Genomic DNA, 12,534 nt, shown 5'->3' with positions numbered 1-12,534 from the left:
TGTACTCGGACTCGGGCCGGGTTTCGGGCTTATTCAAAATGCTAAAACCGGGCCGGGCTTGGGTCGGGCCTGAAAAACTCGGCCCGTGCAGGTCTCTGTTGGAAAGTGGAAGTCCCCCACAACGTGGTGAATAAGTTCTTCGTGTAGTTATGGCGATTCGTACTGGTCACAATTATCACGATCTCGCCTCCGTCGCCATTGTTGTGTCTGTTGCTTAAAGTAATCAAGACTGGTTTTAAATCAACGTTGATTTATTTGGTTCTATGTTTTAGTGCAATACACCGCACGCGTCTTTGTACAATATTTACATCTAGCCGTGACCCGTCAACTGATAACTTTAAGCCCATCTGCCCCTGTTTATATACGTTGCTCGTTATCAGTTTTGGTCTACTGTTGTTATCTCTCGCCCAGGTCTACTATATATATATTTTTACATTAGGTCTACTACAGACATGTGACCATAGTTCCTCCCATTTTTAATCGAATACTCGTTTTATATTCGAATTTAACCCCATGAAAACGATTACTCGGTTAAGGAAACAATATTCGTATTTAAATCGGTTATTCGAATTTCTTTTCGAATAATCGTTTTGTAATTCGAATACTCGTTTTTCCCCAAATGTCAAATTCGATTCGTCGAAGCGATTACTCGATTCGAATTAAACGAATACTATTCGAAAATTCGAGTATTCGCACAGCCCTACTAAAAATGTTAGGTTGGGCCACAGTAGGGCCCAGGAAAATGGACTTTATTTGCGGCTAGAGCTTTGGAACATTTCCCATAAAAATTAAGAAGTCGGTCGTAAATTAACACGGTGATTACGTTTCCGTATTTTACCCGAGAAAATCGTAAATTAGAATTACGCGGGTAAATTACTATGGCAATTTACCGATTTAGAACCCTAGTTTTTCTGTTAAACCCCTGTGAAAGTGTGACTACAGAGTCCAGATGGTAGGATTTCACTTTACGCTACCCCATCAACAAACACTGGTTTCGGACGAATTAGACCATGGGGAGTTCCTAAAAAATACTGAAACAATTCCTAGCGTGCCGCAAGTATTTTTAATAAATTTTTGAAAATTTTAAATTTCATGTACTAACCACTATTGAGACTAAAGGCATACTGCACACTCAATATTGCAATAAAAGTATTGGGACTTAGCAAATTGAAGGACTCGCGACGTTAGCATAACTATGAAATATTAAAGACCTACTGAAACAATTCATTTCTGAAAGAAAATAGAAAAAATATTTTGAAAGAGGGGTCAAATTCTTGGTGGAAAATATTTTTTCTTACATAGCGTATGGAAAAAATGTCAAATTATTGGTTTAAGTAACAATATGTAAGCAAAAATAAGTTAGGTTAGGTTGAAACCTTTTCCAAAATATTGTTGCTTACATATTGTAACTTAAAGCAATAAATGTTACCTTTAGTAGTTAAACCCTGTACTTTAAGAGAAAAGTAAACAACCACGCCCCCAAAATAAACAAGTGTCGTGTTAGCGAGCCCACCTCCCCGGGGTAGATATTTTTCCCGACTATAAAGTATGCACTTTATATGTAAAACAACAACACCGAGAGGATCTTAGTCGACTATCTATAATAACCTTTGCTCCTGCATGTTTATTTAAGCGACGTTCGAGATATATTTACTTCCTGAATTATGTAGCTTGTAAGATACGAGTCGAGTTAATTTTATTAGCCAATCAGTGATCAAAAAATGTCGTAGGTATTTGTACCACAATATCTTTACGTCTAAATATAATTACTTCAATTTCTTCTTCTTAACTATGTGATAAATAATACACAAATGTAATATTTTAGATTCATATAAGAAAAATACGCATATAAGTTCAAATTTACTGTTAACATTATTCAACATGGGGGAGAAACCGCGCCGCAGCGCGCCGCTGGGGGTGAAATGGTTAAATACTACTACCCCGACTATAAAACCTTCACTCTTTCACCATTCTGACTCAGTATTCTTCAAATCTCTTAATTATGGAAGACTCGTTTTACGTCACTTTGCCCAGTAATGCGTCTATGGACGATTTCCCCGAGAACAACCAATCATCTTTTAAGGTGAAGTTGCCGCAACCTATTAAACTCTTATCAAACTGGAAGGTTGGTTTGGCTGAAGTGGTTTTACCACCAGTTTGGGATAATGTTACTCAGGGTTATGATAGATTTTTAACCATGGCACCCTCTATCGACGATGATGCTAATTGGTTTACTTACAAGTTAGAAATACCACCAGGTGATTATGAGTGCAAAAGAACGAAAAAAGGTCATACGGTTAAATATTCTTTACATAAAACTTTAATTGATATCCTGCGCGATCAAATAAAACCCAAATATAGAGATTTATTGCAAATGAAGGTGGATCGCCATCCGAATGTCGTTGGTCGAAAATCGGAAGAAAGGTTTCTTTTGATGAATATACACCCGGATGTGCAAGTAAGAATCCCGGAAGGACCTCTCTCTCTAGTGCTAGAGTTTCGAGAGAAAAATTTCGTCTCGGGTCGGTACGTTTCCCGTTTCCCCTTATCGCGTCACGCCAAAACTTTATCCATTTCTTACAAGGATAATTATATCGAAATAAGGTCCAGAAAAAAGGATTTCAAAGCCGTAAATCTACAAAGAACGGGAAGCGTAGACGATGAAGATGACAATCCGATTGATGCACCCAAAACTGTCGATGACGAGCTCAAAGCGATTGATATTAACGTAATACCAATTAGAAATAGAGGTCTTAGAGAAAAAGATGTAGCTCTTAACGATGCAAAAGGTGATCTACCTGATGATCATCCCTCTAATGATCAACCAGCTAAAGAGGGTGATACGTTTAAGGATGAATTACTTGACGATCAGCCTATGATGGATTCCAGCGACGACGATTTGCCAAATGATCAAGCCATCAAGCCAAAGATTAATCAATTGACGCATATCATACCCGCGGGTGTTTATCATGATATTGAAGATATTTTAAGAGCTATGAAAAAAACCATTCCCGATGCTTATAGAGAAAAATTTCGATTTTTCGTTAATGAAGACCAAACCGTTACTATTTGGTGCGACAAAGGGTATAGCCTGGCTTTTCCCACTGGTTTTCCGGGTCTTGGTTTAATGTTAGGCTTCGCGAAGAGTCAACTCGGGGTTCAGCTGAAAGATCATACTACCGGAGAATACATTGCGGATTTAAACAGAGGTATCGAAGCCCTGTTCGTGTATACGAATATTATTCAATAACAATTTGTGGGTGACGTCGCTGCTCCTCTTTTACGAATCGTTGCTAGACCGGATAATGCTGACAAGAAAACGTTCATTCAAACGTTTACTAATATTGATTACTATCCGCTAAGACTTAACGAACTAGAAATTATCGAGGTAGAAATAAAAACCGACGCAAATTTACACGTACCATTTAAACTAGGTAAGACTATCCTCAAGCTACATTTCGTAAAAGATGGTTCAAAGGGATAGTTATCTACAGTATTACCTGCAGCTATCAGGTAGTGGAAGCTTTCCAGTATTTTCAGGACCTGTTTTCCAACGCGGGAGGGGTCTTGGAAATTTATTTCGCAAGCTAATTAAATTCATTACACCAATTGTAAAACCCGTGGCTAAGGCCGTCGGACGCGAGGCTTTAGGTATCGGTACCAGAATGTATACCGATATCCAGTCTGGAGAAGACCCGAAAAAGGCTTTTAAAAAGAATCTAAAACTAGCTGGAGGTAATCTTTTACATAAAGCTGGTGATCACGTAGCTAGTTCGCAGTTCGGTTCTGGTGCTCGTCGAAAAAGGAAAAGAAATTCACAAGGCGGAGCTAAAAAGAAAAGTAAACGCGTTAAGAAGAATCGCACTAAGAGAGATTTTCTACCATAATCAAAAACCATGGAGGTGAGAGAGGGGATTCGTAACGAGCTAGACATTTTTGAAATTCCAACGGAAAACAGCAATGTCATATCATCTACCGAAGTAACCTATCAACCGATTAGCGCGATTACAGACTCTGGACCGATAACCTTTTACGTTAAATCGAACGAAGAAGAGTATATGGATTTTGCCGAGACAAAGCTTAAAGTCAAAGCTAGAATTCTTCACGAAGACGGAACGGTACTCGAACCTAACGAGGTTAACGTTGGACCAGTCAATCTGTTTTTATTCTCCCTATTCAGTCAAATCGATGTTTTGGCTCAAAATACACCGACTCAAGCATCGAGCAACTGCGCTCAATACGGACCGCTTATTGAAACAGTTTTAAGCTGTTCCGAAGATGCTAAAAAATCTCAACTCGGTTTACAATGTTATTACAAAGACTCGCCAACTTCCCCGGACGAAATGTTTACTCAACAAAACAAAACAAATGAAAATGGAATGTTGAAAAGAGCCGCTAGAACAAAATTATCAAATCAAATTGAAATGATTGGGCATTTACCGGCAGATTTATTTCGTACGAATAAGTACATGCTTCCTGGAGTTGACCTTATGATTCGACTTTTCCGATCTCCTAAACATTTCCCTATTATTTCCAAAGTACCCAATAAGACGTACCATGTTGTTATTGATGAAGCTGTTCTCATAGCTAAATTGGTTAAGGTACGCCCGGAAATTCTTTTGGCTCACGCTAAAGTTTTAGAGCAATACCCAGCTCGATATCCGATTAAGCAAACGGTTATTAAACATTTCCCAATATCTAAAGGCGAAGTCGATTGCACTAGGGAAAATGTTTTCATTGGGAGAATGCCCGATCTTATGATAGTTTTCTTCGTACCCACGAACGCTTTCAACGGTACGTTAGATACCAATCCTTACCATCTCACTCATAATGATTTGAGACATATGTCGGTCGCTATTGGCTCGACAAATTTTCCAGACATTCCTTTCGAACCCAACTTTGACAAAAGACAATATACCAGAGAATATGCCTCACTGTTCGACGTGTTAGATATACTAGGTAAAAACAAAGGCAATTATATTTCTTACGAAGACTATGGTAACGGTTATACCATATTCGCGTACGATTTAACAGCTGCCGGCGATTGTCAAGGTGATTTTATCAACCCTCCTAAGCAGGGAAATCTTCGTCTTAGTATGAAGTTTGCTAAACCACTCAACACCAACACCACTTGCGTAATTTATGCTGTATTTAACAAAGAGCTCTACGTGACCAGAGACAGAAGCGTTATTTATCCACTTGATTAAAACACAGATGTCAGCATCTAATTAAGAAAATAGCGACTATAAATGGAAAAATATCTCGACCAACTCTTCATTAATCTTCAAGATGTTCGTCAGTCACAATCTTTCCAGCGATCTGGAGATCGTAGTAAGGAATATCGTCGATCCTTACGTTACCATTCGAAGACGAGACAACGACTCGGAAGTTTCGTTTCATCATTCTATTTGGAACGATCTTTGGAAGGTGCAACCCGAAATTGATTCTCACTTCGATGGGGAATCTGAAAGGTTTCACACTTGGATGAGTAAAGATAATATTCTGCTAGAGTGTCTCACCGTTGGAAAAGAAAAGCAGTTGGACCTTAGACAATACGTTCGCGGCGCGAATCATAACTATCACATTATGTACTCTTCCGCTCGCGGATTCTCCCTGAATCAAGAATCGTGGAAAAGTTTAAAGTCTTTGAAAAGTACCATCGATCGCGAAGTCAAAGTTTTACTCGACGCTAAGGATGTTATGAAAAGGATCGTTTTGGAAAAATTGACGAATATACTTTATTCAATTACCATCAAATGCGAAAACAGTTGTTGTCATCACAAGTTAGCTCACGATATTTCCTGCGGAGCCGATAATATCAACTGGTGTCAAGCGGTGGAACAGAATATCGAACAAGCGCTTCCGCGGATGAATTACGACGAGGTTTTGGTCGAATTTTACGAAGAAATGGATGGAACGAAATTAGAAGACGTGTACATCCTTTATAGCGATATTATTAATAATTTAACCAATTTGAAAAATATGATTGTGTACGGATAAAATGTTCTGAATAAAGAAATATAAATTTCACCTGATTGAAAGTTATTTACTCATTTTCCACACCAATGTCGAGACTCGATGAGTTGGCGAAAGTTTATTACAATCTCTCTCACCCGGCTGGGTTAGGAAGTATAAAGAAATTACAAAATAGTGTTAAAGGAATTTCGAAAAAGGAGACTAGAAATTGGTTGTTAGCTCAGGATACCTACATAACTCACCGACCTAGAAAACTCAAATTCCCCAGAAATCAAGTCTATGTAACTTCTAAAGATGAACAATGGATGTGCGATCTTATGGATTTCAACCGGTTTAAGCGGTATAATAATAAAAAACGCTACGTATTAACTATCATCGACGTGTTATCGCGCTTCGCTTGGGCTATCCCTCTTCGAGATAAAAAACCGGAAAGTATTGTTAAAGCTTTCACTAGTATTTTTAAATCTCGCAAACCTTCCAAACTCACTTTCGATCAAGGCGGAGAATTTGTAAATAAAAGGTTTGACAATTTTTTAAAGAAACACAACGTCAGTTCATTCGCTTTAGTAAATGATACAAAAGCGTCCTTAGTAGAGAGATTCAATGCTACACTGTCGTCAAAGATATACAAATACTTTACCAGAAGCGGGAAGTATGATTACGTTAAAGTTTTGCCAAACTTGGTTAAAAGTTACAATTCGAGCGTCCATTCGACAACTGGTTTTAAACCAAAAGATGTTAATATCAATAACGAGCATTTAGTTTGGTTTAGATTATACGGAGATAAGAAGAAGGGAAAGAAACCCGCTCTCAAACCAGGCATGATAGTTAAATTAGCAACTTCGAAAACTAGATTCGAAAAGGGAGGAACTGCCAACTGGACCAAAGAGAATTTCATCATAGATAAAGTCCTGCATCGGAGTCCTCCAGCGTACAACGTTAAAGATGGTCAAGGTGTATCAATCAGAGGCGCTTTTTACGAACCGCAATTATTACAAGTGAGGTTATGAATACGCAACAACTCTCCGAAGTCTTGCACTGCGATCCTCGAACTTCACCATTTTTTATCGGTGTTTTTCCTTCGGACAAGCTACCACCACCACCTCTAGAGAAAAATGTTTATCTTTTCGTCGTTAATACTTCACCTTCTTATATCGCCGATGGACACTGGGTTGCTTTCTTTATCAACCGAGAAAGAGCGGAATTCTTTTGCTCCTTTGGAAGGAATCCTACCCATTACGGATTTGATTTGACCCCCTACGCTTCAGAATGGATCTACAACGATTGTGTAATTCAGCCTATCGATAGCGATTTTTGCGGTTTGCATACTTTAATGTACTGTTTCGCCAAATGCGAGGGTTACAGTATGAAAGAAATAATCCAATTGCTTTATAAGAAAAACCTTTATTATAACGATAGCATATCATTGTTAAATTTGTGTACACATTTGTTAAATCACGAGTTTCGATATTGTAATGAATAAAATCAAAATTCTAGCCATTTGTTGGGTTTTTTTCCTTTCTCTCGCCTTAATTCATACGGGGATCTCTTGACAGTCCTTGGTGTTTTTATCTCTTTTAGAACAGGAGACGATTTTGCTGCTTCTAGAGATGGATTTGAAAGCTTAATTTTCTTTTTCTTCATCTTTTGAGAACGTCGAACTTGATAATTACTTCCAATGGTCTTTTTAACTAACACAATTTTTTTCGAGGTTTCGTTTTGACAATTACTGGAACCGGTGGTTCGTACGATTGTCCGGTATATTGGTGAGATTTTAGATAGCTTGATGAAGGCATGGATGTTGACGATACAGGCGTTGGCTGAGGAGCTATTCTAACTTCGGGAGGTTCAACCAAGTTTTTCATTGTAAGGTATTGTTGAAGAGATTTCAGATATTGTCTGGCTTTATCATCGGCATTCCCAGGTTGGTTGAGAATGGTGGTAATTTCATTATCCAACGAAGAAACCTGTTTTTCAACATCGGTCATAATTGAGGACGCCGGAACTAGAATCATTTTCTTCATTCTCCACCGGTAATAGCTGACAAAAGAGTTGGAATTATAGCACCAATCAGGCTTGGTAGAAAAAATCCTCCAGTCTGCTTGTACAACAACTGTCGAACCTGATTTGGGCTACGGCGTTTATTAGATAGCGATTTTATAACTTTTTCGTACCGCCTCAAATTTCTTTTTTTGCTTTGCGGAAGAGCGATGGCGTTTCTTTTCAAGTTGTAACATATAGTGCAAATAGATTTTAACTGATCTTTGCTAGATAACGATATTAAAGTTTTCCTTTGTTGAGGATTAATATCTCTCAGTAGTTTAAGGTAAGGATAATGTTTCCGAAATGACTTGGATGGCATCTTTCACTACAATGAATTGAATCTCCACCAGGGACTTTGTTTTAAAAAAACTATTTGTTATTCCACAAAAAATATCATGTTTCCTTCATTGGGAAGTGCATTTGTTCTTAATCTCAAAGAGTCGTCGCAAGTTTGGCGCAAATCGCAAATTATGTAACTATACGGTTTGTCAGATGTAGCCATTTCATACGCTTTTGACATTATTTTTTTACCCGGAAATATCTGTCTTTCCAAGTGGGAAATCTGACTCCGAGACCTTAAATTTTTAAATATTACAAAATAAGAAGTATTCAAACTTATAACTCTAGATTCCTTCCCCATCGAGAATAGATTATGAGTAATTAAAATTAAACTTAAATTTAAATGATGACAACCAACCGTAAAAAGGTAAGAAATGAACGAACTAGCATTAGCAACAGGGGCTAAATCGTCCAACACTAGCAGGTTATTAACTTTGGGGTTAAAGAAATCCGTATCATCAGGCGGCAATCCTTCCAGGAATTCAATTTCTGGTATTTCTTTGCGTATTTCGTGAAACTTTTCTTGAAACAGAGAGTAGCAATATACGATCCTGTGAGGGGGTGGGTCTATCATTTTTTGACGATTTTTCAATAACTCCAAAACAAAATTCGTCTTTCCGCTCATAGACGCGCCGGAAACAATCATTTGAAAGGGTGCTACGAATTTCAACCGACAGGACATTGTCGACTATGATTCTTTTAATTTTCGTTCAAAAATTGGTTTCAAAAGGTTGTTCAAAAGAAATACTCTATCTTTAAATCGCGCGGCGGTGTACAGCCACTCGTTCCTTCGATCTTCGCTATCGGGTAGCCAATGAACTTTAACAATGTGATGAAAGGTAACTCGCTTCTTCTTCTTGGCAATAACTTGCTTCTTCTTCTTGGCAATACCCAAAGGGTAATGTAGTAAAGTCATCTAGAAGAATCCTTTTAGAGAAGGTGACCCCAAATTGTTTTTTTAAATTTCCTAAGAGTAAAGTTAAGTCCCGCTTGCGTCGAACAACGTTAAACGGGATATCTACCGTATACCGTTTTTCTGGATTTTGTAAGGCGTCTACCATAGATTCAAAATTTATAATTTTTTCATTTTCGCGAGAAAGCGTGATACCTTTCGACTTCACCACGCATTGATTGTCTGATGTTTTATAAGCGTACGATTTTGGTCCTGTACTGACAAATTCCGTTATATGCGAAGCGCCTATTTCTGATTTCCACTCTCCCAAACTACTTCCTTCGGGAGGGATCCAATCATCTTTCCCTCCTTCTAAAAATATGGCACCATCAGTATCGATATAAAGCAAACGTTTCCCAAGCTTGTGAATAACGTTAAATAGCTCTATTCGAGCGTAGGTTGTGATAAAACCTCCAATAACAGGACTGCCACTTCGTAAAGAAGGAACGAAAGGTTTCTTATGTTTGTAAGTTAGCAAAGCCAATGAATCGTTCAGAGGTCGAATATCTTCCAGATCTTTAGTCTCATCGGTTAATATAGCCACTAGTTCTTCGTATTTATCTATAATAACAGTCTTTCCTCTGTCCAGATTTTGACACATTTTACCGAAAAGCGAGTTTAACGTTAGCTTGCAAATATTCCTTAAAGCTGGATTGTTAGTCACTTCTTCGATTGATATCGAGATGCCTTCTTTTTCGTAAATGGATTGTAAATAATTCTTTTTCTGACTTTCAGTCTCTACATTGTCAGGCCAACCGCTATTACAAATTTTCAATTTCAAAAACTTGTCAATGTAATCCCCAAACAATCCAGAACTTTGGTTTTTCACGTATCTGAATCGCTCAGGGTAATGCCAAACTTCGGATATAGAAATCAGCTCGTAACCGAATTCCATTGCCAAATAAATTTCGGGAGTATTGAACACACCTTCGAATATACGCTGCTCTCTCGAATGCTGACAAGGGCTTGATAAGCTTTTTTCCGCGCAGGTGCGACATAGACTAAACAATAATTTTGAATTAGATTTAAATGCAAGAATCGGAATGTATAGTTTTTTGGGGGCTAAAACCTTGCATTTTAACACGCCAAAATATTTATCTTTTTCTAAACTACAATTTCGCGTAAATATAGTAGGGTGCCCTTTTGGGAAGTCTTTAAATTTCATGACGAAACTATAAAGACTGCAGACGTCTCGATACAGTATCTTTTCACCCGGTTGACAGATATGCAACAATTTGAAGTTTTCTACCCTACCCCCGACAATCATTTCTCTCGATCCTATAGAAGAAGGAAATGATACGGTATCGCAATAAGATTTATCTTCCTGATGGTTTCGAAGATATTCTTCAAAATCACAACTCCACATGGTTTTAAATTCGGCATTCGGAGCGGCGTTTTTGATGTATTCTTCAATGTCTAGAGTTCTTTCGTATAACGCTTTGTTGGTTTTTCCAAGAAATGAATTGAAGCTAGACTGCTTTGTGTGTCTAACGCATCCGTGAAAAAAATCATTATGATATTGGAGAATAATTTCAGGATCGGGACAATAAGCATCGACTGGGAACTTTCCAAAGTATTTTTCACCCTGGATAGAAAAAGTAGTTTGGAAATTTACATTCCTTTGTTTAGCCTCGAGGGAGATCCATTTCATAGCTTCACGACTTTGATTTTGATGTTGGTATAGGTACCCATTTTGCGGCACGATAGCTAAAGCGTATTCTTTCAAGTATGTGTGAAGGAAAAAACGTAGACAAGCACCCGAAATGGATATAGCGTTCATATTGAAAGGGTCGAAATTGGTAGCTTTTAGAAAAAGATTTTTAAATTTAACCATCGCTTCCTTTAAAACGGAAACATCCATTTGACAGTATTCCTCCAGCTCCTTGTTCATATCGTACTCGGTCTTACGCTTTTCTTCGTACCAAATTTCGAATTCTTTGTAATCCTTAGTCTTCATTTTTTCAGGTTGAAAATAAGATTTGTCAGGCAATTTTCCCTTATAATTCATCGTGTCGTGAGTCAAGAAAATATACGGGAAAAACTGTTACTTACATTCCCCCAGTTCAAAGGTTTTATTCAAAGATCTAAGAGAGCCGGCGACGAAATTCATCGAGTCCAAAAACTTGATATTTTGGTTTTTGATAAAAACAGCTAAAGCGCGGCTGCCGTTGAAAATTACTTGAGGTTTAATAAAGTAGTGATTAACTAAAGTGTTTAAAATCCAATACGAGTCGAAACGGGAACCGTTATGAGAAAAAATGACGTAGTTCTCAAATCGCGGTTTAATTTTCTTCATTCTTTTGGTATCATGCTGAACAAACGATTCCTCTGTTTGAAACAAGTAGTCCAAGTACTGTTTACAACAATCTTGCCCTTTGAAAGTCTTAAATTCGTATGTTTCATCATCCATCTCCATAGCACTGACAAGTAGGATGGCTACATGTTCTTTAGAGTCGGATACGTAGCTTTCGCAATCGAAAAATCCATATTTCACGGGAGGATATTTTTCTTTTAAAGGCATAACGTAACACTGGTTCTTTTCATGCACAATCAAGCATTGCTTACATTTTTTTTCGCATTCGTGAATGCTATTGCTCAGAGTTTCAATTTCTTGACCGCATTGCTGACAACGTTTTAGTCGATCGCAAGTACCATTCGAAATATGTAACGATAAACACTCACTACCTTTAAAATAACGATTGCAAGATTTACACCTGATAACCTGAATTTCTTTAATCTCATGGAAGACGTTAAGTGATGAACATCTTTTACAATTTAATTCACCCTGCGAACAATGGTGGGCCCTTTTTTCGCTAGACTTATAAAAAACAACAAGGCATTTTGAACAATAACTTTCGCCGCCAAACATTCTCGAAATACTCTTTATCGCTACAGCGTGGTTTCGTAAAAGCAAAATAAAAATTTGTTTTCTACTCCATGGGCCGACGTAGTACTTTTGAAAGTTATCTTCCGCGTTGTATACAATAATTTGATATTCTCCTTGCAAATAATTTTGAAACCTTTGAATACCCGCTAAATTTACTGGACCGGGTAGTACACGAGCGTATGTAATCAGTTTAAGAGCTTCCACCTTCTGTAATGAACTCGTGGAGCTTTTCATTTTAACGAAATAGGTATAAAGATCCGATCTCTCTTTCGATTTACAACATCTCAAATCCGCCAAAACTTTCCCAATCACTAACGTCCTAGCAAAACAAAGATCG

The 12,534-nt window shown here is 37.8% G+C and overlaps 2 protein-coding genes across 2 annotated transcripts; one reads left to right on the top strand and one right to left on the bottom strand.

Moving 5' to 3' along the window:
* The first annotated feature begins 3,896 nt into the window (after positions 1–3,896).
* LOC149633144 (uncharacterized protein F54H12.2-like) lies at positions 3,897–5,207 on the top strand. Its single transcript, XM_089851017.1, has one exon. The coding sequence runs from the start codon at positions 3,897–3,899 to the stop codon at positions 5,205–5,207; it is 1,311 nt and encodes a 436-aa protein (XP_089707143.1).
* A 3,972-nt stretch (positions 5,208–9,179) lies between these two features.
* On the bottom strand, positions 9,180–11,267 carry LOC149633143 (uncharacterized). The gene has a single exon (XM_089851016.1). It carries the CDS (start codon positions 11,265–11,267, stop codon positions 9,180–9,182), a length of 2,088 nt encoding a protein of 695 aa, XP_089707142.1.
* Positions 11,268–12,534: the final 1,267 nt, after the last annotated feature.

Source organism: Phalangium opilio, unplaced genomic scaffold (assembly GCF_054372755.1).
Source record: "Phalangium opilio isolate 3A_F unplaced genomic scaffold, DU_Popi_V2 ptg000098l_1, whole genome shotgun sequence".
NCBI lineage: Eukaryota > Metazoa > Arthropoda > Arachnida > Opiliones > Phalangiidae > Phalangium > Phalangium opilio.
This window is presented reverse-complemented; position numbering and strand designations above follow the sequence as displayed.